General features: G+C 39.0%; 1 protein-coding gene across 2 annotated transcripts in view; it reads left to right on the top strand.

Annotated features, from left to right (window-relative positions):
- Nucleotides 1-27,263, top strand: part of usp54a (ubiquitin specific peptidase 54a) — a 43,127-nt gene extending 15,864 nt beyond the window's left edge. The window contains exons 3-22 of one of the 2 annotated variants that reach the window (XM_081350655.1): nt 4,679-4,771; nt 6,920-7,054; nt 7,981-8,094; nt 8,582-8,664; nt 10,244-10,349; nt 11,316-11,462; nt 12,048-12,197; nt 14,321-14,489; nt 15,582-15,767; nt 16,086-16,274; nt 16,563-17,100; nt 17,304-17,446; nt 18,588-18,749; nt 18,931-19,050; nt 21,771-21,912; nt 22,228-23,129; nt 23,519-23,646; nt 23,789-23,926; nt 24,540-24,756; nt 25,022-27,263. In XM_081350655.1, the coding sequence (XP_081206781.1) occupies nt 4,679-4,771; nt 6,920-7,054; nt 7,981-8,094; nt 8,582-8,664; nt 10,244-10,349; nt 11,316-11,462; nt 12,048-12,197; nt 14,321-14,489; nt 15,582-15,767; nt 16,086-16,274; nt 16,563-17,100; nt 17,304-17,446; nt 18,588-18,749; nt 18,931-19,050; nt 21,771-21,912; nt 22,228-23,129; nt 23,519-23,646; nt 23,789-23,926; nt 24,540-24,756; nt 25,022-25,581 (4,422 nt within the window). In that variant the 3' untranslated portion in view covers nt 25,582-27,263. The remainder of the gene's footprint in view (nt 1-4,678; nt 4,772-6,919; nt 7,055-7,980; nt 8,095-8,581; nt 8,665-10,243; nt 10,350-11,315; nt 11,463-12,047; nt 12,198-14,320; nt 14,490-15,581; nt 15,768-16,085; nt 16,275-16,562; nt 17,101-17,303; nt 17,447-18,587; nt 18,750-18,930; nt 19,051-21,770; nt 21,913-22,227; nt 23,130-23,518; nt 23,647-23,788; nt 23,927-24,539; nt 24,757-25,021) is intronic. The other variant, XM_081350656.1, reaches the window with a different exon arrangement.
- The last annotated feature ends 208 nt before the right edge of the window (nt 27,264-27,471 follow it).

The raw sequence follows: 27,471 nt of genomic DNA, 5'->3' as shown, positions 1-27,471 counted from the left end.
GGGGTGAAAACAGTAATCCTGTTTTCCAAAACGTATATCTAAACATCTTGATATACTTGAAATGCAAATGTAAAATGAAGTCTTTAAAATGTAACAAAATTAAGATTAAGTCAACAGTGGCTGGTCGTATTGAGCGGCCAGCGAAGGTCAGTAAAAGAAAACGTCCATTAGAATAGGATTACACTAAATTAATTCATGTAATATTTCTTGCAACGAGAGTGGTAGGGCACATGTTATACTTGGAGCTCAATGGCGACTGACTGGACTGAGCTGCCAGGAGTGGCGGTAACCAAACAGTCGGACGTGAATGAAAATAAATAAATATTAATTGTGGGGTTTTTTTTAAGTATTTTTTTAAGCAATTTACAGAAAATAGAAAATGATTGTAATTTGTAACTGTTTTATTTAATGAGCCTAAATGTATATCCTCCATGGTTGGCTTGTCAGTATCGTGGTATTACAATATTGTGGTTATTGCGACAGCGTTGAAACAAGTTTCCTCAGAAATCACAGACAAATCTATATCTGTGACAGCCCTAGGCTGGTGAAGGCCGTTTAATACTGTGGATAAATCTATTAATACTGGTTTATTAATCTATTAATACAGGTTTAATACTGTGGATAAATTTATATATATTCATATAAAAATATCACAAGTATATTCTATAATATAAATAATGTTCTGAACTGCTGGCAAGCTAAAAAAAGAAAAAATTATAAATAAATAAATAATTCTTCACTTTGAACCCTGAAATTGTTAGGTCAGGTTTGTTCTTGAAATAAACATGTTGCACATGGTGTGAAATGGTCACATTCTGTGAAGGAAAGTCCTCACATGACCGCTCACATTATTTGAATGTTTGATGAGCTGAAGAAAGTAACTCAGTTTCAGTCAGTCATAGTAATTTTCATTCCGTTTCAGTCTATCTCTCTTTTTCATCAGCTCTGCCTCCTGTCTACTTTCCGTTCCCTGGATCTGAAGCGTGTAATTTGGTTAGTGATGGGCCGTGGTGTCCATCTTTGCAGAGGGCTATCTCTGATCTGTCCAGTTTGGGGATTCGTGTAGTTTTGCTCGCTCTTATTGAACTAATCTTTCAAGCAACGTCCTATTGCAGTTCATGTATTTCACAATGACAATCTCCACAGTTTATTAATTTCAGCTGCTTTTCATCTAAAAAGACCATTTCTTAAAAGATTGTCTAAAGTTTCCTTGATCCTGCTGGCATTTATTTGTTTTGCACATATATTTATGATTTTTTTTTTTCAACCGTCAAATTGTCTTTAGTTTCAACTGTCCCTTTACAGGGGCTTGACATTCCCCTCAGTGATGACGGTGAGTCAGAACATTGCTTTAATGAGCAGATGTGACCCAGGTTGGCAAGCGAACACCTGTACTATTTGTAAGGTCCTGCAGGCTTCTCATCAATACGGCCAGTCGCATCCCATACAACTATACAACTCTACTGGACAGTTGAAAAGCTGGATTTTGTTGTTAGACATTCTCAGAGGCAAACTCAATGGCATGTCAAAAGCTCCCAGAACTTGAGTGTCAAATCAGTGATGTCAAATCAATAGAAGGGGACACTGTGCCCTGATGTTGACCGCTTGAGACATGGACACACTAGCTAGTCCATGGCCACTGGCTGAGAATGTCCCTGTGTGTCTGCAGAGCTGCGTACATACACCCAGAGACCAGGATTTGCTTATTGTTAGAAAAGTCCTGAAAATATCTTTATATCATTGTCTAAGGTGTTTGGTTCTGTTTATTCCTTCTTCAGTGCAGTTAGAATGTATTAAACAATATTAATGTTGATATGTTGTAATATAAAAAAAAGCTGTTTTGCTTGATTTCTTTTTATTTATCCAACCTATCTCCTGAAGGTATAATAAATAAAACTGTTTTTACATCATCATTTTATCATATCAATATTTTTATAGTGTACCTAATATTATTTAATATTTTACAATTATTTAAAACTATTGCTTATTTTTTTAGTATCAAATTATCCTGTTGTTATAATTATACAGGAAAAACTACAAGACAACCATAAATTCATTAGCACTTGCCGGACAATGATGGCTCACATGGCAAAGCATTGCAGATTGGTTCATAACTTTCAGCATGTTCTTATTAGGAGTGGAAATCTTTTCGACTCTCACGATTCCATTCTTGTGGTCACAATTCCGGCATGTCTTATTTAAGGCTATTTTCTATTCGTTAAAATATTGATATAGGAACTGTTGTTGTCAAGTTAGCTTCATTTGTCCCCCGTTGCAAGCCTGTGCGCTCTAAACTGTCTGGTTGCTCCACTGTTCTTTGTTCTGTCAACATCACATTATTAACATGTAAAAAAAAAAAAAAAAAAAAAAAAATATATATATATATATATATATATATATATATATATATATATATATATATATATATATATATATATATATATATATATATATATATATATATATATATATATATATCTTTCAAGCAACCACTGATTTGTGACATTCTCAATATATGGTTACATCAACATAACATAATAAACATGTATTTAAAAAAAAACCTCTCTCTCTCTCTCTCTCTCTCTCTCTCTCTCTCTCTCTCTCTCTCTCTCTCTCTCTCTCTCTCTCTCTATATATATATATATATATATATATATATATATATATATATATATATATATATATATATATATATATATATATATATACCTATTTCAATTAAATAGGTGTAAACCTTCACCAGTTGATTTTCCTAAACAATTACTTCCTAAGGCCAGATGGATACTGTGATAGTGCTGTTTAAGTTCTCTTTTGGGCAAACATTTACATTTAAGCTTTGTTTAAGCTAAGACTGCATTGCATTTCAAGCATTTATTCACTTGCCTTACAGTTCCTTTTGCCATGCAAAGAGCATCAGCAGAAGGTCAAATAGGGTGAGCTGAATGACCTTAGAGATCAATGCTGTTGAGTGCAGTGGAGTTTTATTGTGCAGAGACACGTTCAATGCCCCAACTGCACTCAAACAATGTTTCTGATTTGTGTCTGAAATTACTATCTAAAATTTATTCTGTCAGCACTACAGATTTTTAAAGGGTTTTTCAAAGTAAAGCGAACACACAGCTCTGCACAAGATTTTTGATTGAAACTTAAGTAGGTCTTACATTTCATTAGCTATGTTTCCATCCACCATTTTTATGCGCATTTTGGGATATTGAATAAAAAAACACTGGATGGATAGTGCGCAAAAATTAAAAGAATGCGCATTAAAAACGTATACGCTCAATTGAGTCAGATAAACTTTTGATCCAATAAGAAAACAAGCATAAACTGTTGCGAAAACACATTTACTGAATAAATTCCTCGATGCGCGTCAAAAAAGACATGACTTTGCAATGAGACGGCATAACAGGACTAACCAGCAGTTGTTCTGAAATGCCTGAGCAAAGTCTGTCGTCAAAGGGGTTCAGTATAATTACCTCCCATAACTGTCTTATACAACCGTGTTCCCAAACAGCAGACATCTGCCTCCGAAAGCAAAATATCTTTGCATTTCGTCCGCGTGTTCTGAGGCGCAAGTAATTTATTATATACAAAATTATTATATACACAGTGGCTTCTCCTACTGCTGCAACTTCCATTTTTCTTAGTGATCATTAGCGCCAACTTATCAGGAAGTGACGACTTTGTTCTCTTTGGCTCACTGGATGGAAACGGTGCTTTATTTTCAAATGTTTTATGCGATATTCCAATTTTGCACATAAGTTAAATTAGCAACTTCGGATGGAAACATAGCTATTGACAGAGTTTATCACTATTAGAGTTATTAAGATCTGTTGAGGTGAAGTTTGACAGCAGATTCATTTGGGTAACTGAGTTGTGTTTAGTGGGACTGACAGCTCTCTCAATAATTCAGCATGCAAGCGTGTAGATGTGCCGGACGAGCAGCGGGGCCATGGCACACAGTCTCAGCTCATGGCAGGCAGGTGGGGTCAGGACGGCCCTCCGCAGCCTCCTGGGCATGGCCAGATGGGAGGTGTATATGATTGTGTGTCTGTGCGTGCGTGCAAGCTGCCCGGCAGGAAGCTAGCAGGTCTTTGTTTGTTCCGCTGACATTCCGCATCATCCTTCTTCTGAAGATGCATACATTCCTCAAGATGAAAGACTAAAGCTGGGAAGCATGCTCATCACTTCATCTCACACTCAGAATTTCCTCTGCTTGGTAACCTGCTCCCTGTTTCTTCAAACTCTTGGATAAATCACATGGGCTTATCAGATCTTTGACACCTGATTGGTAAGACATAATTGCTTCTCTCATGTGATTGGATGAGATTGGATTACGAGGTGTCAAGAAAGCTGAATTTAGGAGATTGTTGAAGAAAGGTGTCTGTCAGCATCAGATACAGCTTGCAAAATCTCTGTCTCCATACTGGCTTCTGTTCTTAAGATGTCTTGCCCTCCTGAGAGAGACATTTAAGAAGGGGTGGAAAGTCAACTGCAGGCGGTGCATAGCAGCAAGTGCTTTTTAGTGCTTAGGCATTTTAGAAGGTGTCTTGAAGAAGTGTCTGACGCTTGATTCAACCTTGTCTTTCAGAGAGCTTTTGTATCATGCACAGTCAGCTTCAAAGATCAGAGGTCTATGTAAACATTGCTTTGGTCTAATTTCTCATTTTTCTTACAGGTTCTCTGGCACCTGGATATCTTTCGGCGAAGTTTCCGGCAGCTCACCACACACAAGTGCATGGAAGATTCGTGCATCTTCTGCGCTCTGAAGGTAAAGCACTGAGCCCATCAGGTTTTAACATTATTCATGATGCATTTAAATCATGGAGCTGACTGGGATCTCTGCTCCATTATAGCTTTTCTAATTCAGTAGTTTCCTTTTTTTATTTGAAGCCTAATGCGTTTCTACCATCTGTGTATGCTTTAAGATTCTGAAGTGTTATGAAACATTAAATAGTGAACTTTATTGTTGAAGCAGAGAGATAATCTGGTTTACACAGGGTTTTTTGTTGTTGTTGTTGTTGTTGTTGTTGTTGTAGATAGTCACACATTTTTTGTTTTTAAGCCACAGTTCACCCCAAAATGTCATGATTTGCTCATTCTCGTGTTGTACCAAGCATGTATGACTTTCTTTCTTCTGTGGAACGTAAAAGAGGATATTTTGAGAAATGTCTCAGTGGAAAGAAAGAAAGTCATACAGGTTTGGAATGACATTAAGCAGTAATTATTATTTTTTTATGTTGGTTTAGCCTAACTGATTACCATTCGGTAAGTCTATAAAGAACAGCACCCAACAACTCCATTACACCACTGTGCATTCAAAAAGGACTTATTTCATGTTTTGTTTGCACAAGTTACTCAAATTTTTGTAACCACTATTCATTCTCAAATGAGAACCAAAGACAAAAATTCACTTGCCATTTAGTTTAATTATTTTCATAATATGTATGGTTTATTTTATGATTATTTAGGCCTAGTTATTTTGTCAAAAAGCACAAATGACCAATTATTAAAAAACATTGAATGTTTGTTCCAAAACACAAAATCATTGTTAAATCAGTTTAAAGCTTAAAGTTTAAAGCTTCCAGACATTGCTTTATCTCTTGTGCTGTTGGCAGACCTTTTAACCTGTATTGTATTATGTTTATGTACTATTAAGACATGAAGTATATGGTAAAGCATTTTAAGGAATAGATGTGTGTCAAAAAACTAGCCGTCATGTGTTTAACTAGAGCTGCGTGGCAAGCAGTGTTGTGGGTATGCAACTCTTGCCGTGCCATTCCTTTTTCCGTCCCTTTTTTTTTTTTGTCCCTCTCTCCCTCCCTCTCAATTTATATTAGATTCCTTTTTAATGTTCAGGAGTGCCATTGGCGCTTTCCATCAAATGTTCAATAACTCAGCTGGAAATTAGAGAGCTCTCTCCTGAGCCCTGTGCCAGTGCAGTAGGGGGCTGCCTGTCTGCTCTCACACACAGGACTGGGACAATATGTCTGTCAGCCTGTCCGCTCTCTCTCATGGGTATAATACTGCCTCTGTATTCAGCTGTCTGTGTTTCTCTGACTTTATTCCAGTATGTTTCACTGTCAGTGCATAAGTCCAGGGTATATCTTGCTTCAAACCGCAAAGATGTTAATCCCGTAATGACTCTGTTTACTGAAGAGTTTCTTATATCAGCACAGAAGTCTTGCAGACAGGCATGTCTTGCTTTCTTACAGCATGGGAAACCTTAGGTGTGTTCATATATACCAGGAGACACTTAATTATGCAGGGTTTAAATGTGGCTTAAGAGGGGAAAAGAGACTGCTTTTAAAGGGATAGTTCACCCCAAAATGAAAATTCATTCAATTACTCACTCGCATGTCGCACATGCGATGTTCTTTTTTCTGTAAAACAAGCAAAAATGTTTTTAAGAATGTCACTGCTCTTTTTCATACAAAGCATACAAAGTTATGATTATTGGCTACATTTAAAAGTATTCTGAAGCCATTCAAATGCAGTGTTTGTGGAACAAACCAAACTGTAAGCTGTTATTTGCTGATTTGTAACATCATTTACTTATTTGAATAGTGCAGAATCTTAAACATGTCTTATTTATTTTATATCATCATGTTTTAAAAGGTTTCAAAATCATACAACTTTTTGTTTAAATTGTTTTCCCAGGTGCCCTTTTAAAGCCCACTTTATAATTTTTTGAAACATATGCAAAAATTGTACCTTATCTGTCCCTAAAAAGTGTATATTAGTGCTTTAGAGTAGTAATATATATACGTAAGGTACTACTATGAACCTTGTAGGGGTCCTTTTAAGGGTACTGGCCCAGTGAAGAGTGTATTTTTTTTTTAAAGAAACTGGGTGGCAAAGTGTTGGTAATGTTCTCTTTGATTAACATTAACGGAAAGCTGTTGTTTGTTTTTTTCAGAGCATCTTTGCGCAGTTCCAGTTCAGCAGTGAGAAGGTGCTGCCTTCTGATGCTCTCCGCTGCGCTCTGGCCAAAACCTTCCAGGATGAGCAGCGATTCCAGCTTGGCATTATGGATGACGCAGCTGAGTGTTTCGTAAGGGCTCTTGACTCTTTACCATCACTCTTTTCTTTCACTTCGTCCCCCTTTAAAGCATTTCTGCTTTTCCTCCTATTCTCCTCTATGTCCTTGCTCTTTCCATCTTTTTTAGTATGCTTTCACATGCCACATTGTACTCTCCGCTGATGAGGTAGATTTTCTTGAAGAGGATATTGCTTTGTCTTAAATATTTCTTGTGTACATTGTTAGCTCAGCTTATGACATGTGTCTTGAGTCCATCAATGCAAGTAGAAGGAAGATGTTTGTTATCCTCTTGGCCCTGTAACTATATCTCTGTCTCAGTCTTTTCCTTTCATTGTTGCTTGCATGTCTGCTTCCATGTCAGTTTTCGGTAGGATGATTGATAGTACAGATAGCTGCGATGCGATCCACTGAAAAGTAAACCTTCCTGTTTGACGCTGTAATCTTTTGTAATCACAGAGAGAGACATCTCCTATTTTACACAGTGATTAATTTCCTCCTAATGGCTCATTTTAAAGGCCATAGCATCATAACATATAAGATAAAGAATGGCTCCCTGTCTCAGCCCCTCTCGACTGCTGGTTTAGCAACATTGTACAATGTGCTGACCAGTAAGAACTGCAACCACAAACTGCAAATGCAAATTTTTTCCTTTTAACCACTATTGTTGTCTGGCCGTTATGCAAGACTGGAGACACTGGTGAAGGGCAGATGCTTGAACTTTCAACATTTCCCTGCAGAACACCCCCCCCACCCAATCCCCCCATAACCCAATTTCTTTAGCCATAACCCTCAGCCAAAAGAGTTATCCACAGACTCACCCACTGGACAGTGAGAATCAATTAACATGAGGCATGCAGGACACACACTGTTTCTCTTCAGTTGGATTTTGATTGGAGCACACTAAGTGTTAATATTTTAGCAATAATTCTCTTTTGCAGGAGAATATCCTCATGAGGATCCACTTTCACATCTCTGATGAGACCAAGGAGGACATCTGCACAGCCAAACACTGCATCCCTCACCAGAAGTTTGCCATGACACTCTTTGAGCAGGTAAATCCCCTTAATTAACATGCAATTAGTAGTAACAATTAACAAGTATCTTTTATTTTGAAGGCAGCATGAAATCCATTGGAAATGTATTTAACTTCCATAATGGGACATATTTCTGAATGGCAGAATATTTGTTGGGAAAAAAAAAATCTAAAATGGTATACATCAGGATTTGATTTGACACGCAATTGATGTATGTCTTTTTGCTCACTTTTAAAGTATTTATTTGGCTATAAATACCTCTTTATAAGTTACGTATTTGTAAATAATTTTTTAAGATCATCATAAATGACTCGAAAAATAAAAGTTATTTTAGATCATAGGAAAGTCATATAAAACTAACGAAAATTAATTGTATCAATTGTAACTTAATTTATTGTATTGAACCCTAATACACCTAATTTTTAATATACAGTAATATTTACCATTCTGTCCATTTTTTTATAGAAAGGATTACTTAACAGATATTGTTTGCTTTCTCATTTAGTGTGTGTGCAGCAACTGTGGAGCCTCCTCAGACCCCTTACCCTTCATTCAGATGGTCCACTACATCTCCACCACCTCTTTGTGGTGAGCAAAAACATCCCTGCAGCACATACACATGCACAACAGTGAGTGATGCTAAAGAATGAGGTCATTTTGAAAGCTGGGACCAAAAAGGGCCACACTGTGCACGGCACAGAAAACATCATGTCCTATACTCTTCTCCAGCTGAGCAAATGAGCTCTGCGCCACATCAAACACAGTGAAATCAATCAGAACAGAAAGAGATTCCCTCAATGGCCAAGAGCACATGGCAACAGCCAGCTTAAATATTACTCTAGGTCTCCTGGCCACTGCTTTTTGACATGGGTGATGAGCGGCCAGATCCGAAGCCGAGCCACACAGCAGAGCAGCTCCCCTTGAACCTCTGCAGTCAGACTTTGTCAGCATCTGCTTTTAGAGCTGCGAGTTGCGAGTGCAGTCTGGATTACTGCTTTCAGACTGCCAGTGCGGCAGATACTTTCCGTGAACAAACAGACGTAAGCACAACAACAGTGAAAGGGCTTCATGAATATTCCAGTATGTGGCTCTGTGATTAAGGAGGATTTTTATGACGATAGCTGACATTGCTATTACGGTTACTGTCCAAGTACTGTCGCAAGGATTACAACTAATGGATTAATAAATTAGTACAATACAAATATTTAAAGTTATTAAGCTAAGCAATATTCTCTGCCTCAAAGCTTCTGTCTAATCTGCCTCTCTGCCTACATGGAACGTTAAGTGCAGTCTACATAGGCAGGCTCTGATCGGTTTCAATACGCAACATGAAAGGAATGATTCAATATTCTAATAATAATAATAAATGTACTTAACACATTTTAAATAAAAAAATCTGACTATACTTTTCAGTACTGTATGAATTGTAAGTATATTTATCTTATCATTAGCATCCCATAATTTGGAAAAACGTCGTATCTGAGGGAGACATAATACTTTTCCTAACTTTTGAGACAATCTTTATGGACATGCCTTTGAATTCCGCTCAGCAACTGGCCCATTATATATAATTCAACTCATGTTTGGTCAAAGATGTGAGCATATAGGCTGTTTTCCAGCAGCTTTAAACTGCTCTCATTCAGTCAAAATTTCTAAGCCAGGAGATTTTAGATCATTTTATAATATTGTGTATTTGAATGCCAGTGGGAATATTTATATTAAAAGTATTGAATGGAACGATGACGAAGTCCTCCTTGTGTATATACACGCTCTCACTCAGAGGAGCATGTACAGGTAACATTGTGACATTGGCAAGACTGTCACCCTGAGATCTGCCTGAGCTGCGATGTTGCTCCAGGCACGCAGTGTTGCAGTGTCTTTGAGATGCAGTGACCTCTGCTGCAACAATAACTTCAAACCTGTCTGGACAATGACCTCAGAAACACCCTCCTGAATACAAAAACACTGTACACAAATACACCCAAACACTTGAATCGCTTATTTAGGTTAGTGTTACAAATTCCATTTGAAGTTATATAGTAATTATAGGCTGTTTACTAAATCAAAGGGACCAAATACAAACACTTCACCCATAATTACAGATATGAGAGCTGCAGTTTATTGCTTGTGATATCTTATCGTATGACATGTGTTGGTTATGCTACAGTAACCAGGCAGTGCGAATGCTGGAATGCCGAGAGAAGCCCACCCCAGACATGTTTGGAGAGCTGTTGAGGAACGCCAGCACCGTGGGAGACCTGCGCAACTGCCCGGTTAGCATTACTACACAGCGCCACACACTCAGATCCATCAAATCAAGTGCTAATTAGGCATAATGAAGCCTGGGACAGTGTGTCTGTGTGTGTGTGGCGCTTGTCTGGGTTTGAATAGGATGGTGGCCATTGAGTAATAGCTGGGTCAAAACAGGATGCAATCAGTGGAATGTTAATTTGTCTCGTGGCCCTGAGGAGGACCAACTTCTTAAGCAACACACAGACACACACATTTGTTTTCGTGTCAGATCAGAGTTTCCGTGCGTAAGGGATGGCGGTTTATCACATCGCAAAAAATACTTAATCAGTATTTTGTCTTTACAGCAAAAATATCTAAACATCCTCTAAACAAGATATGTTTACTTTTTAAAAGAAATTCTATAGCAAGAACTTAAATTGATCAAAAGTGACAGTAAAGACATTTATAATGTCAAATTTGGGGTAAGAAGAATAAACTTAATTCAAAGGGAAAACAAGTTTATGTTTCTTAACCCCTTGGCAAGCAATTTTTTCTCATTTTAAGTAAAAACCATTTAACAAAATTTTGTTAGATTTCATTCAAGGCATTCATACAACAATGAATCAGTACATTATTAGATTGTATTATGCTTGGTCTGTCTGTTCCCTAGTGCTAATGGAAGCAAACATGTTTTGAGATTTTAACCCTAAAGCAAGATATTCAGTGTGAATTAAACACATGTGAAAGTTCAAGAACAAGGTGTACAGATCTGAAACACACATGTTTTCTTGACCCTCAGGGATGATGAAGACATGCTTTACATGCAACTTAAACACACACAAACATACATATTATGTGTGTGTATGTGATTTGTGAATTATGTAAGGGTGACTGGTGTAAGTTTGGGCAGGGAGAAGGAGAATTAATAGTAACAGTGCGTGTAAATCTTTCTGTGTTTTTCATTAAGCTCCAGTATGAAAAAGCCCTCTCTCTTTTCTCATCTACAGGGCAACTGTGGAGAGAAGCTCCGTATCCGACGTGTCCTGATGAACTCACCAGAGATCATCACTATTGGCCTGGTGTGGGACTCAGACCACTCTGACCTGGCAGAAGACGTCATTCATAGCTTGGGCACCGTCCTGCGGCTCGGAGATGTAAGAGAAACTCCCTGCCAGTAGTCAAAATATCCCACAAACTACACTCAATGCTGCTGACATAAGTCAGATGGTAGATGAACAAACCCACAGCCAAAAACAGAACCCTTTGATATAGATGGTGATAAATGCAGTCAGGCTCAAAGCAGCAGTGCTGCGACTCTGAGATTACTGTGATGCACCTGGGAATTACAGGCAGAACTTGTCAAACTTGTTGCATCAATGACAATGACTCAAACATAAAAGCCACTGAGTTCATGCTTTCTTAGGACACGGGGCGGGCACAGGGTGTCCTAAGTGGTTTAACATTTCAGTAAGTACCAGGTTCATGTTTCAATGTGAAATGTAAACCTTTTTTAAACAGGCCCAAACAAATGATTGTTGTAAATGAAAATGCATCTAGAGGTCAAGAGTGGTAATTTGATCTCCATCACAGATGTTTCTAGTGCCTTTGAAAGATGTCATGATCACTTAAAATACGTAATCTTTGTAAGTTTTGCATGCATCTACTTTTATGTGTGTGTATGTGAATGTGTATGCCTGTATAAGTAATAAGCGCCCTCTCCTCCTTTGTTTCACCCGTAGCTGTTCTACCGAGTGACGGAGGACAAGGCCAAACAGGCGGAGCTCTACCTGGTGGGCGTGGTCTGTTACTACGGCAAACACTACTCCACTTTCTTCTTCCAAACCAAAATCCGCAAGTGGATTTACTTCGATGATGCTCATGTGAAAGAGGTAATTATCTGGGCGAATGTGAAAGACGCTTCTCTTAGCTTGCTGGTTTGTCAGAGTTGTTCATATTGCTTTATTTATACATGCCCTTGTCTAATGCTTCTTGCTTGCTCAGTCCACGGGGAGTTTGTGTGGAATCATTAACTGGGATAGTCCAATGTGTTGGCTCGTTATTTAGCATTGCCCCACAGGCTCCCAGCATGTGGTGAGTGGGTGGGTGAGTGTATGTGTGTTTGCTCCGTTAGTGCTTGCGTGCTGTTTTACATAATTCGGCAGCTTGTTGACTCGCCAGTCAGGAATGTGTATGCAGGTATATGTGCCAGTAGCTCGCTTCATGTCAATAGTCATCAGTGCACATTATGGTCATAACATAGACAGGAATGATACAGCGTTCATGTGAACGTCAATGAGTGATTATTATTCACCCCGATTAAAATTCTGGATCATGCCGACAATATACACTACTGTTCAAAAGTTTGTGGTCAGTAAGATTTTTTTTTTTTTTTAAGAAATTTTACTTTTATTCAGCAAGGATGCATTAAATTGTCCAAAAGCAAAAGTAAATACTTTTACATTGTTAATAATAATAATAATAATAATATATTTATTTTTTATAGCGCCTTTCAAGAACCCAAGGTCGCTTCACAAAATAATACAAACAGTTGACAGACAAAGAGACAAGCAATCTGCTTATTATAACAATCAAACAAGCAGAAAATGTTACAAACGATTTCGGTTTCAAACGATAAATTATGTTCTTTTGAACTTATTCTATTCATCAAATAAAATTATCACAGTTTCCACAACAATATTAAGCAGTACAAACGTTTTTAACATGGATAATAATAAGAAATGTTTCTTGAGCACCAAATCAACATATTAGTATGATGCAATGATGCTAAAAAGCTTTGATTTAGCTTTGCCATCACAAGAATAAATGACATTTTAAAATATATTAAAATAGAAAACAGTTATTTGCAATAATAAATTATAATAGTATTTCACAGTATTTGTGTTTATACTGTGTTTTTGATTTAAAAAAAGCAGCTTTGGTGAGAATAAGAGATTTAAAAATCTTATAGACTCCAGACTTTTAAACGGTAATAAAAAAAGTAAAAAAAAAAAACCTGATAAATGGTACATTTTATTTAAATATTAAATATTAATAGTGTTAAATACAAAAATTCTATATAATTTTGGCTAAATTAATGAAAAATAAAACAATATTTTATAATATAAAGTATTATGGATTTTTGTGAAAATTTCTGAAGATTTAACTTTTTTTTTTTTTTTTTTTTTTACAGATTAAGTTTATGTAAATGTTGAGATGACAGCAAAGATTTTAAATGTAAAAATAAAAGAACTGAGCATGCACAATTAACTATCCAAAATATCCAATATCAGCTGATACCAATCTCTAATATTGGTTGATGACTGATGTGGTACCAGTATTGTGCAAACTACTTGGAAAAAATAAATAATTTGCGTTACGTCACTAACGCGGTGTGTCATTCCCTTAGCTCTGAACATGCAGGATTTAGATTCACAATAGCAGTGCAGGACTGTGGATCCTGGACAGTTGCATACAAATCAGCTTTTTTCGTGGAGTCTGGCAGGCTATGCTGACCTACACGTGAGCTGTGCAGAGCTCTTACAAAAGCCCTCTGAAAACAAGGATATCCCACTATTGTTTACAACCCCAGCTGGACAGGCGGCAGGGTGTGGCCTACAGAGAGAAACCGCCATGATAGTCCACCGCAAACAAACACACACACTAAAGCTAACTAGTTCACGCTTGCGTTCATACTTGTCTGTTACTGCGGCCGCTCGGACATCCTGTCTGGTTATGGAGGAAGCGTAGAGAAAGTCGTCCATTTGGGAAGTTGGAGTCAGGGTAAGATTCGTCTGAAAAGTGTTGGACTTGGGTTTCAGTCTCAGCTTTGTTATTCAGGATATCCAGAACATTTCAACCTGGCCTCTGCTTTTGTTTAGTTTTCCACAATGTGTAAAAGTAACATTTGGTTGAGATCTGTTGGGATTGCGATTTTGAAAATCTGTCAGATGTATTATTTGAACTGCTTTATAACTATACTTTCTCATTCTTGCTCTCATTTTCTTTCTCACAGATTGGGCCCAAGTGGAAGGATGTGGTGTCCCGCTGTATAAAGGGGCATTACCAGCCACTGCTGCTGCTTTATGCTGACCCCAGGGGGACGCCAGTGTCAGCTCAGGATTTGGCCTCACGCCTAGACCTACATCACTACACTAAAGCATATTATGACAGTGAGGATTCAGGTATTTACACACCATCATAAGGCTAGTTTATTCATAGAAATCAGTTTATTTCTTTCATTCCTTCATCAGGGAAGTTCTACACACTACATCAAATGTTTAATTCATAACAAAATGTGTAATATTTCATGTCTGATTATAATAATTATATCTGTGCATTGCTTTTTAGACAATTTTTGAGTTTGAGTTTGATAAGGCTATTACTGTAAAAAAAGAAGTCCCATTTAATTTGACAGGAAAAAATCTGCAGCTGTGGTTGTCAGACATTCAATTGGTTTGTGGTTTATTTCATTAGGGGATATGATGTCAGTATTCAAATATAAGTACCAGTCTACTTTTCATCTTAAAATATACTGATAACCACTATGATAATATAGGATAACCTTAATATAAAAGGAAGCAAAACTATTTAAATAAAATATGTGGTGTTATGAGGGGCACTTCTTGGCAATGTCTTTTTAAAAAAACTGTTTTTCACTATAAATTACACAGTACAGTTTTAACTTCCAAAACCCATAAATTAAATACAAACAGTATTTACAGTAAAATTGCATAACTGCAGTGTTAAACCCTTTACAGCTTTTCACCATATGTGGTAAGGTGACAGTTAACCAATTAACTTTTTTTTCCGCTCACCTACAGTTAAAGAAAATTTCCATCAAAAGCCTAAAATCTGAGTTTAAGAGATATTTGACAGGTTCAAAATCTAGACCTGTGTGTGATCAAAGTCCTGAAGTGGAAATTAGGTTTTGAGTGGAACTGGTTCCTGTGAAAGGAACAGCAATCAGATGACTTTGAAAGTCATGTAGTGTATGGGTGACATTTGTGGTGGTCTTCTTGTATTGCTGCTAAAGCACTTCAATTTCCCACGTGGGATCAATAAAGTAGCTACCTATCTTTGACCTTAGTAAACAACTACTCAGAATTCTGTAGCAACCACCTAGCAATGCCCTTTCACCTCTCTTCCCTGGCTACCACCCACAATATCTTAAAGTTGTATGCGGGCAGTTGCCACTCACTCTTTTTTTGCTAAAAATTTAAACATCTCCAATTGGTAGCTTTAGTGATAAGAATGAAATCTTCTGTTTTGTCAAGGCCGTGAGCCATCAATTTCCAGCGATACACGGACAGACTCCTCCACTGACAGCTACAGCTATAAGCATTCACACTCCCACTCCCACCACGAGTCTATGGCTTCCCACTTCTCCTCTGACTCCCAGGGAACCGTCATCTGTAACCCTGACAACGACTCTGCCTCCCACAGCAGCCTGGAAACCACAGGTACGTCATTATATACGTTCACAATGAAATACAGTTTAGACACCATATTAGATATATTGACACTAAATGTGTTGAACCATACAGTAGTCAATTTGCCCTGCTTAGGGCTGTACAAATAATGCGCGACCTGGCTTAGTGTGGTTATCAAATTGCAAAGGCTGTGATTTGATGAAAGATAGATACGCACTGCATGTTTCAGACTGAAGTGTGGGTTTTTTACAAAAGAATGTATCAGAAAAAATGTTCCCCTCCCCTCCAAATCGTCCCTGCTGCTCTACAACTCCAACAATGACTTTTGTTGTTGTTCATTTTGTGAAGGTCCTTTGACTGAAAGCGATCCAGTGCAATGCCACACTCTCAGAAAAGACGGGGTCTTGGACAGAAAGGGAGGAATTTTGGACCGGAAAAGAAGTGCCAGCAGGCCACGAAAACTTGAGGTCCGGGGTGATTCAAGAAGTCGTTGTTCTAAGACAGATGAGGTGTTGTCTGCTGGCTATCACAGTGAAGGTATGCATTTAATATAATGCTGCCACCAAACCACAATACAAAATAAAAACAGATCATTGTGTTACTTTAATGGAACCCAGGTTAACAATCTGTAACTGTGGTCAGTGGATTGATGCTCTCTGACAGATCATTAGAGGATAGTGTAGCATGTTGGACAATGTGAGCTGCATTAGTCATCACTGTTGCTTTTACTGGCTGTGTACAGTAATATTAGGTTATGTAAAAATAACATTTCCTCTTCCTCTTTTTAAAAAAATTTTTTGTATGTCCTCTCCTTCTCTCTAACAGGCGAGACTTTAAAAGAGCAGCAGGTTCCCCGCTCACTACCTAAACCCAGCTCCAGTCGACTTAGAGACTTTAAGGAGACCATGAGCAACATTATCCATAACCGGCCTCTTTCTGCATCGTCCTCGGGCTCAGTTTGCCCACCTGATTCCACCACTAAGGCCCGAGACTGGGAAGCCGACAGCACCAGCAGCGAGTCCAAGTCCAGCTCCTCTGGAGGGCGATACCGTCCGCCCTGGAAGCCTCGTCGTGAGGCCCTCAACATTGATAGCATCTTTAGCAGGGAGCGGCGCAAGCAGGCCGGGTACAGTCCACTAGGAGCTCTGTTGACTGAAGACACAGGGCCTCAGGGGAACTTGGCAGCATCCATGGAGCAAACCACCTTTCGAGACCTGCCAGGACTCCTGAGACGAGGATCAGAGCAGCCCCCTCGGCTTATCCAGAGGATGGAGAGCGGCTACGAGAGCAGTGAGAGGAACAGTAACAGCCCCGTCAGTCTAGACATGCCTGTTAGCGAGGGCACCAGTAATGGCACGCACAGGTATGATGCAAAAATCTTTATCAGAATTCATAAGGATCTTTGTTAGCACATTATTCATCTCTCTCTCTCTCTCTCTCTCTCTCTCTCTCTCTCTCTCTCTCTCTCTCTCTCTCTCTCTCTCTCTCTCTCTCTCTCTCTCTCTCTCTCTGTCTCTCTCTGTCTCTCTGTCTGTCTGTCTGTCTGTCTGTCTATCTGTTTTCCAGCTTACAAGAGGGAGGAAAGAAAAACCCTCCACCTGAAGTCAGCCCGTCATGGAAAACTGTACCTGTCGTCAAATCCAAGAGCAGCAGTGCCCTACTGCAGGATGTCAAAGCGTCAGTCAAGGGCAGCAGTCACATGAGTTTAGGTGTGTACAGTATGATCATGTGTGTTTATAGTCGTCACATAGCCATCATGTTGGCGAATTCACCTGTTCTTTACCTTAGGGTATGAATCATTCTTTCCAAATGTTTAAACTAGGTGTCACATGCCTTTTTTGCTTTTTCATAAAAATTTACTTAATATACTAAGCAAGCAGTATTGAGCAAAATGTAGTGGAATCAGTGGCCAAATACATCCTGTTCCTTTCTGTGAAATGTTATCTCTGTATATCTGTTATGTAAACTGAGGAACATGAGTCTGCCCTGGAGAAATATCAGCTGCTATATCTGTTTGTGCTTCTCCATGTGACCAGAATAGATATGTTTGATCACTGCCTATTTTTTTTTTGCATATTAAAACTATGTGCCTCTTTCACACAGCAAATCTAAATGCTTATATGCAATATTTTGACACTCATCTGATTTTTATTTTATTTTTTCCTGTTAGCATTAATAGTAGGGATTAGCGTATGTACCAGATTATTGAAGTGGATGCAATGATCAATTACACAATAATTGGCATGATGTTTTTCAAATGATTGGCCTGTACCTTTGGTCTGATTGGGTAAAATTAAGACAGCAACTAACTGTCTCAACTGTGTAACAAAGTTTCAGAATTAAGAGAATCAGATACAAGGGGTTAGATATAATCATTTTTATTTTAGTATTATTTATATACTATTATTTATTCTAACTTATACATTTTTGTTTGTTTAAGTTAAGTTCATGTGCTGCGTGTTAAGTTTAGTTTTTATGTGCTAGTGTCATTTTTATTACTTTATTTTCTATTTCGCTTTCATTTTTATTTCAGTTTTAGTCATTTTAGTACTTAGTCGTTTTTGATCTTATGTTTGTTTTATATTGTTTCAGTAACAGAAAACCATTTTCAGTTGTTATCGTTTTCTGCCTGCACAATAACAACACTGCATGTAAGTCAGATGGCATTGGAAAGTTGGATGCCCAAAAAATCTCATGTTTTTGGGGTTTTATTTTTGCTGTTTACATACATGCAACAAGGTCAAGCCTGTGTTCTGGATGTCAATGAAAAACTGAATTGGTTGACAGTGTAAATGCAGCAATGGATCATCACAGAAAGTTTCCTTAATATTCCATAATGTTTGTGTATAGCAGGTGAGGGCCGCAGTGAACTGGATGAGCTACAGGAGGAAGTAGCTCGCCGGGCCAAGGAGCAAGAATTACAGAGGCGAAAGGAAAAGGAGAAAGAGGCGGCCCTGGGCTTCAATCCCAGACCCAGCAAGTTCATGGATCTGGACGAGCTCCAGAACCAAGGTATGGCGTCAGCATGCCACGAAAGGGCGAAGGGAGTGGCTCTGTCTCCGGATGCATTTCTTGGGTTTCTGCTGTGGTTTAACATTTGGAGCTTGGGACTGCTTGTGTACGTGTGTGTGAAATGTGGGTGTGCTGGTTTCCGTGCTGAAAAGCGCTATGCTATGATGTTTGTCACCTGCAGGGAAAGGGGAAGGCTTTGAAAGGTGTGTGTTGGAGGCAGAGTCTCTGTTAGACCAATCTCTGAGGTTGGAACAGGCAGGAGACATGGCCACTGCTCTGTCTGTGGTTAACGAAGCAATGTGTAAGTAATCCTGCCCTTAGCCTGCTGCTGCTATCACTACTGCCACAAGCTTGTGTGTCTCTACATCTCTGTGTTTGAGTGCGTTTGTCTCTGTTTCAGTGTAGAGACTAGGGGTGGGCGATATGGCAAAAATATCATATCACGATTTTTTTCAGGAAAATCACGATTAACGATTTTATCACGATTCTTTTTATGTTGGTTTTACTATTTTGTGACTGAGCATTACAGCCAAACTGATGTCCATATTTTAAAAACAAAACTTTAGGTAACAAAATAAAAAAAATGGCAGACAGGGGCAAAGATAAAAATATGTGTCATTATTTTCTTTGTTATTAAATATTAAGATTAAAGATACACATTACATACACAACTTAATATACAAATGAAATAACTAAACAGTGAAATAGGCTAAACAGTGCTTTATGTTTTAAGCTACAGTAGGTGTATTTAACAGTAGCATTGAAGTAATTAAATGAACAAATATGAAAATAAAACAAAACAGACTTCACTGTATAAATTATACATTGATACTTATTAAAGCTACTATTAAAGTTATCAATCAAGAGCAGTGAGTGATTTTCTCTTTGCATTTTTTTGTTTTATTAACATTAAAGGGATAGTTCTCCTAAAAATTCTAATTATCATAATTTACTCTCTCAAGTTGTTTTAAACTCGAATAAGTTTCTTTCTTCTGTTGAAAATAAAAGTTATTTGGAAGAATGACCAACAGTTGATGTACCCCGGTGACTACCATAGTATATTTTTTTCCTATGAAGTCAATGGGGACCAGCTACAGTTTGGATAGCCACATTCTTCAAAAAAATAATATTAGAAAATATTAGAAGGAAATTAATACAGGTTTGGAACAACATTAGATTGCGTAAATGAGATATTTTTTTATTTTTGGGTGAACTATCCCTTTAAGGACAAGCGGCAGCGTGTTTACTATTGCTACTGTCTCTTTAAGAGCTGCGCGCGACGCGTCTAATATACACGCATTTGACAAGCAGATTTTCTCAAGTTTGCTTTCACTTTAGACATAACCGACTTTGTTTATGTAAACCTTGTGTGTATTTAACAGTATAAGCACAATAAGACTCGAAAGATAACTTAACTTAGTCCAGTATCCAGGCGCTGGTAGACAGGCTTTTAGTGCATGTGAGCTTCACATGTAACTTAGGCTACGCGCTGAGAAACGCATACGTTAGAACAGCGCATCAGCACGCGAATTAAAAACCGACAAGGCATTAAAGCACATGCAAATTATGAACTTTTGTGAACTGCAGTCTCCTGTTCCGCTGCGTTAACATTTTATGTGAATATACGTTGTTCAGTATGACAGAGGCGCCAGAACAGATATAATGCACGATTCTACGATATTTCTTCAAAAGCAGATCGTGGAGACATTTTAATCGTCCACGATCAAAAATCGTCATATCGCACACCCCTAGTAGAGACTCTTCATGAACTCTGCGTATAGTAATGATGTACACTATACGCTCTGCTGTGTTTTGATTATAGTCAATGCTGGTGATGTGTGACCATGTCGAGATCTGCGTCAGCCAATAACTGTGTCCTGCTGGCTGATAAACAAAAGCCAGTTCCAAAACCTAATCGACAGCATTGTCAATAAAAAAAGTGGGTTCAGTTGAAATAATTAAAAACCCCTTTTAATACATTAGACCATATTAATATATTTATTATATTTACACATTAGGTATTTTATTGAGAAACCCTTATCGGTTGACTACACGATGCACAGCCTCAAGCATATATTTGATCATAACTGGAATTAAACTAGCAGAATCTGGGGGCTGGATTCAATGAAAAGAGTGTGCCTGCTTAATATGATTATTACGGTAATCTGCAGGCAGACAAAACATTTGGCCTTCAAAGTGTTTTTCATTGAGTTGATCAGTGAGTCTTCCAAAGCATGTCATTTTCTTAAGAAAAAATACACATTTTTCAAGAATTGCACTTAGGTCCTTTCCTACAAATGTCTTAGAATTTATCTTAAGAAACTTCCTACTTTAATATTTTCATGAATCCAACCCCAGAACCAGAGCTATCAGTTTTTTTTATAAATGTTAATAAAATGCTGTCTGTCTTTCTGTCTGTGATCAATGTGAAAGGCTTTACTTACCAATATCATTTTTGTCTGTCTGTCTTGTGTATGTCATACCCTGAGGTTTGTCACTTATGGGGTGTTCATATGTACACACACACACACACACACTGCACACACTCTCTTTCACACCTTCTATGGCCTGGCCCTTGTGTGTTACCTACACCTCACTCCCCTACCTGCTTCACTTTCCAGAGCCTCTGTAGGGTTGGGTAGAGTGCAGCTCATATGATGGTGAAAGTATTGTTGTCCTGTAATTATTTATAATTAATTATACTGAGATATGGTATTAGGCTTGGGTAATTTGCTTTTCTTTTAGTTCAATGGCTTAACTACAAATCATTTTGATTTAAGTCAACTTCATTATAATTTAATCATTTTGTGCTTGAGAGAATTTAACATTTGTGTAAGGATTTTATTAGGTTCCCCATCAACCCTATTTGTGTGACCCAGTCAGTCGAACATCAAGATCCTTTTCATTTCAGTTCCCCGTAATGTGTTTGCATGCTCCCCATGACTCGACTCTTTATTTTCTGCATCTGTTTCATTTTTCTTTTGCCTATTTTTGTTTTGTTTTGTTTTGTTTGCGTTGTAGCTAAACTCAGGCATACCTTGCATGAGAGCAGTGCTAACGCTCAGGGCAGGATGCAAAAGTGCATGAGGAGAGCACGAGGTCTGCAGCAGCGCATGCGGCAGAAGCAACAGGAGGAAGAAAAGGAACAGAAACAGCCCCTCAGGTACCTGTTGCTGGCTGCAGTTGTGTGTGTGTGTGTGTGTGTGCTCCAGGAGCCCCGCACACAGGAAGAGGAATCATGCATTTTGCCTTAAAAAAAAAAAAAAACCATTGTTGTAAGTTACTTGGAGGATTGAAAGTCAGGTTAGCGTAAGAAACCATGTTGCAATGCGCTGCCCAGGTAATGTCACTCTTTTAGAGAGGCTGAAGTAAGTCTGTATACTGCATGACATCATCAAGAACTGATTCAAGATACTGACTCACAGTTCACGGTTTATTATCAGAAACTCATTGTTATTTTTTTATGTTCTGCATTCAGTGAACAGTCTGTCCCGGTCCAAATACTTCTGACTAATGTTAAAGAAGAGGATGAGAAGACCGTTTCAGAAGATGCATTAAGACCACCGTCACCTCTCCACATGAAACCTCAGTCTATAAATAAACCTATTTCTGAAGCCCCCGGCCCTGCTGTCTCCTACCACACAGACACACTTTCTCAGCAGCAGGGCAGCGCAGGGGACAACTCAAGTCTTCTTGCTGTTACAGAGAATGAGAATGTGCCACACTCAGACACGTGGGGCCCCAGAGACCCTGTCACCATCGAAAACTCTCTTGTACAAACTGCTAAAAAACGCAGTTCTGCCACTGTGCCTGTTATTGCAGTGAATGGCTGCGAGGCTCTTCTCCAGTCCTCGGTTCCGCTCAATACGCCCTCTGGTCCAACTAATTTCAGTGCCCGTCACACACCTTCCATCTCTGATCACTCCAGCTCTGGGGAAGGACATCAGATCCCACCTCGACCTCAGTCTCTCCATGGCCTAACACACGCACCCCACAGCCGCGCTTCTGATGCCTGTCAAAAAACACTCCCGGCACCCTCACGTAATTGGTCCTGTCGCAGTCTGGAACGTCCCGATCGCAGTCCTACCGTGACGGACTCCTCCCTGTACTCTCCAGCAGACTTCCGCTCCCCCTCATCCCCCTGTCCTCCAACCCTTTCATCACCAGCACTGGAGCAGCATCCAGCCGGCCCTATGCCCGTGGAGAGGTGGGCCGAGAATGTCAATCGATACTACAATTCCCAGAATTGTGCGCGGTCGGGACGTGGCTCACCCTGTGAGGAGCTGTCTGAGCTGGACTCACTTTATCAGGCCAGCTTGAAGGCTCCCAGCATGCCCCGAGCCCCATTGGGACCCAGCCCTCAGCTTGCCAGCAGATCAGGTAATTTCAAACAAGACCTCACTTAGGTTCCATATAACTCCCATAACTTCCATATAACTATATATTTTTTTTATATATACATAAAAGTATATCTCTTTTACATTTTATAAAATTGTAATACAACCTGTAATGTTGTTGTTGTTGTCGTCATTTACCGTTGAAAAGGTCTGCCACCTTCAAAAGTATTAACTATAATAATAATAATGATTTATTATAATTTAAAAATGTATTCAAATAATTGATTTTTAACAATAATAAAAATGTAATAATTGAAAGTATTAATAATAAAAATATTAATATTATTGTTATTATTATTTATTTATTTTGTGTATAATTAATAAGTCCTTTCTAGAGACTCTTCAGGTTGTATAAATGTACTGTTTTTCTAGGCCCTGCTGCTTCCCGTAAGCACAACTCTGGATTCTCTGCCACACTTGGCCGTTCTAAGACCCCCACAGCAGAGATCGAGAGGAGTGCCTACAGGACGCCAGCATACAGCACTAAACCACTTCAGAAGGTGAGTTGGCACACCGGCATTTTCTCAGTAGTATTTATAGTACTGAAGCGTGTGTAAGATGCGTGTCATGAAGTAATTGTCATTACTTAATGTGGATAAGGATATGAAATGCTAATGCAGTGTGTCATGTGTGTGTGTGCAGCCTGTGTCTGCTGTTTCCTATGATGCACCACTGGGTGAGGATGAATCATACAGTGCAGAGAACCTACGACGAATTGCTCGGAGTCTCAGTGGAACTGTCATTGGAGGACGGACTGACGTACCCCCATCCAGAAGCTTTGTGGGTGTCTCACAATTTAAAGTCACTTGGTCAAACACTCAAACCACATATTATGCACTCAAAATACATTAGCAACATTTAATTTGCTGCACAATTTGCTTTCAAGTACTTTCTCTCAGGATATGTGAAATGCTACATCATGGTTTTTGTGAACTCATTTTGAAAGAGAAATACTGCCACCTGGTGTGACTATAGTGAACGCAATAAAACTACAATACAGAGCAGTGGTTTTCAAACTTTGACAGGTGACATACCACTTCAGCTGGCAAGCAGTTTTTGTCAGTTATAATATTATTGATTTAGTAATTTTATTTTATTTTATTTTATTAAATCAGCCAATCATCTCACAGACCTGTTGGAATCCTTCATGGACCACCAGTTGTCTGCAGACTCCAGTTTGAGAACCACTGACTTAGAGCTCAAGTTGCTGTTATTGTTTAAATTTTTATATTTTCTACAATTGATTTGTCCATTGTCCTATTCTTTTAGTACCAATTGTTTTTTTTTGTGTGTGTTTTTTCTTGTAATTTCTGTCCTTGTCTGGCTGGGTCTTATTTTCACGTTGTCTCCTCACTCATTCCTTTCATTCTTCTGTTTTATTTCTTTCATAAAGGACCCCCATGTCTCCAGGATGTCGAAGCATGTGAACGTACAACCCCCCACACGTCGCTCCACCACCTCCCTGCATGTTTTACCCCCTCCTTCCCACAATCCTCCTGTGTTCCCTCACGAACCGCTGCCCCAATACCTTCACCCAAGCCACCGCCACCATCCCGCCCCTCCATCACACCTGCACCAGCAGACACTGAGACCCTCTCATGGACAAACAGGTAACCATCTCACCCCACTCGCTCGTTCAGCCTCCCTGCCACAGATGCAAGAGAGTGCCGTCTCTGTTGTTGTCTGTGATCTTGCGTTCCATCAGATCTGTTGTGAAACTGGTCAAAGGACCTAAAACACTCTTGAGGTTGAGGATAATGAAATTAAAGCTTGATGATTCATCTTACAAGTTGCATTCAGTTTGACTGTTTAACCTACCCTGAATGCCTTACTGCTTTAAACAACTACTCAAATTATCTTCGATGCTCTCTGCAGGAGATTGCCAAAAGGCCAACAAGTTTCTGGCTGTGCTTGACCGGGGTGAAGTGTTCTCCTGTGAAAACTACCACAACGTTGCACTGAACTACGGCACCCTTCCACGGGCCCTCCGTAGGTCAATTTCATCCGGGCCCCCAGTGCACCAAGCGAGGTCGGGACCCTCAGTGGGTCCGGGGCCCCGGAACTACCCAGACGCAGCCTACGCCACACTGTCCCACCCTCACCGCACTACAGCATCTAGTAGGACGATGGATGGTTTTTACAGACATCCGAAACAAAATTCTGCTTCAACCACCCCATTCCCGCATCACTCCAGCCATCATCACCCGCACCTAGAGCCGCCAGCCCAACCCCTCCGCCTCGATGTGCCCCCTGAGAGGGACTGGAGGGCTGGTAGGGACACTCATGTCTTCCCCAGGACAGAACCACGTGGTGGAATGCCCCGTGGTCCTCCTGTCTATCTCTGCGGGCTGTGCAAACAGAGCCCTGCTGAGCCAACTAGAAGCTACTGCCAGACCTGCAGAGCCCAAATGAACCACTACAGGATGACCAGCTGAGTCATACTGGAGATGCATCCTTCAATGCACTCATTCTCTGTCTTAAAAGTAAGCATAAGACCCCATGCCCATTCTTGTGAAGCTCTTTACACAGCAAAAATCTGGAAGTTCTTGTTAGCCGTTTTGGCTAAAGTGAAAGACAATGACTTTCATGGCAGCTTTGGCTCAGACGTGAATGTGAGTGAGGAGTGTTAATTTTTTGAAACCATATTTTAAATGCAGCTGCTGCATTTAAACGCTGGAAGAAGGACGTCACTCCCTGCACTGTTACCTGCAGTAAATGTGTCCACTGCTAATTCACTTCCAGAGTTAAGTTCAGTTTAATTGGCCTCAGCATAAAGCTGTGCAGAACAGAGCACTTAACTGACGCGAACACACGAAACGTCAAGACTGACAAACTTTGCCTGCTGATATACAGTGTCTGCTTCGTATATGCACAAATACGCTTTAGTTTTTAATTAGCTTTTCAAGCTAACCTTAGTTCTGTGATTGTAATTTAACTATGTTAACTCAAGTTTAGTGCACTTCAGAAGTGTTAAGTTAGAAGCGTTCCTCTGTTGTAACTTCTCCCATTTTTATGGGAAAACAGTGGTTGTGTAACTACTTCGTTTAGAGGGCTGTAACGTCATTGTGTAAGTAATCAGAGGTACATCAGATTCCTCCAGTGTACCGACAGTCAACTTTCAAAAACCTCATTGGCATCTGTGACAATATTTTTGTGTACAGTATTGTTCCGCCCGATAGTAGCACCAACACCTGTGATCTTTTTTTTTTCTTTTTCTTTTTTTACATTTTGTAGTAGCAGCAGTTTAACTTTGATTTATACAGTATATCTTACATTAACTGTTAAGTGCAAAACTATTTCATGGTTGTTTTAAGACGTGAGATGTTGAAAACAGAAAGACAGAACTGTCTGCAGTGCCTTGGCTTGTGAAAGGCAATGGAACTGGGTGCCAGTGTCCATTTTATAGATTTACAGCCTTATAATAATGCTTATTATAAAAGTGATAAATTCAAGAATTGCAGTTCTCAAAACAAGATAATTTCACTTTTTCCCCCCACTGGAAAATAAATACTTTTTATATTGGTTTTATTTAATTTCTTGGACGATGTTGAGGTGAAACTTGTGGCCTGAGATGTTTAGTTGTAGTCTTACACATTGAAAGTGTTTCAGCTGTTAGCCAAGTTTGATGGTGCAATGTGCCATTTCATGGAAATCAAAGTATTACCTGCTCATCTTGAAACAGGGCCAAAAAATTTTTTTTATATAAATTGTAGAGCATGTCAAATACCTCAACCAATCACATGCTCTCTTATTTTTATTTCGCTAGAACAGTTTTGCATGTAAATCAGGACCTAATGATGAATCGGAGTGCCTCTGCGTTGAATTCTCACTTTTTTTTTTTTTTTTTGCTTGGCCAATATGCAGTGCAACACTGCCCTGGCATGATGATTACTAACAGAACATGGATCTGTGACTGATTTACCCTTTTCTTTAATTAATATTCAAACAGATATGGCAAAAAAGCAAGGCTGTATATATAAGTGTGTACAGATAGGCCTATTCAGTCTTTGACCTTAAGTACAGATGGATTCAGATTTGATGTAAATGCTGTGCTAGAAATAAAACTTGTATTTTTGCAATAAAGTTATATTAAGCTCCAATCAGGAGCAGAACGCTGTACCTTTTTTCTTACTGCCTTTCATCCATCCATCCGTAAATGAAGTGTTTTTCTCTTGAAAATTTTGTTTGTTGAAATGCCATCTTCCCCAGCAATCCCTATCAAATTGATTTTTGAAAATATCCAGTAATCATGAACCCTTTTCTGATTTAAATTATACCTAATCTCCAACATGAACAGAAGCAGACAGAACAGAATGTCAAACGGA

Source organism: Scardinius erythrophthalmus, assembly GCF_964197995.2.
Source record: "Scardinius erythrophthalmus genome assembly, chromosome: 21".
In the NCBI taxonomy this organism is placed as follows: Eukaryota; Metazoa; Chordata; class Actinopteri; order Cypriniformes; family Leuciscidae; genus Scardinius; species Scardinius erythrophthalmus.
Note: the sequence above shows the minus strand (reverse complement) of the source record. Positions and strands in the feature narration are given on the sequence as shown.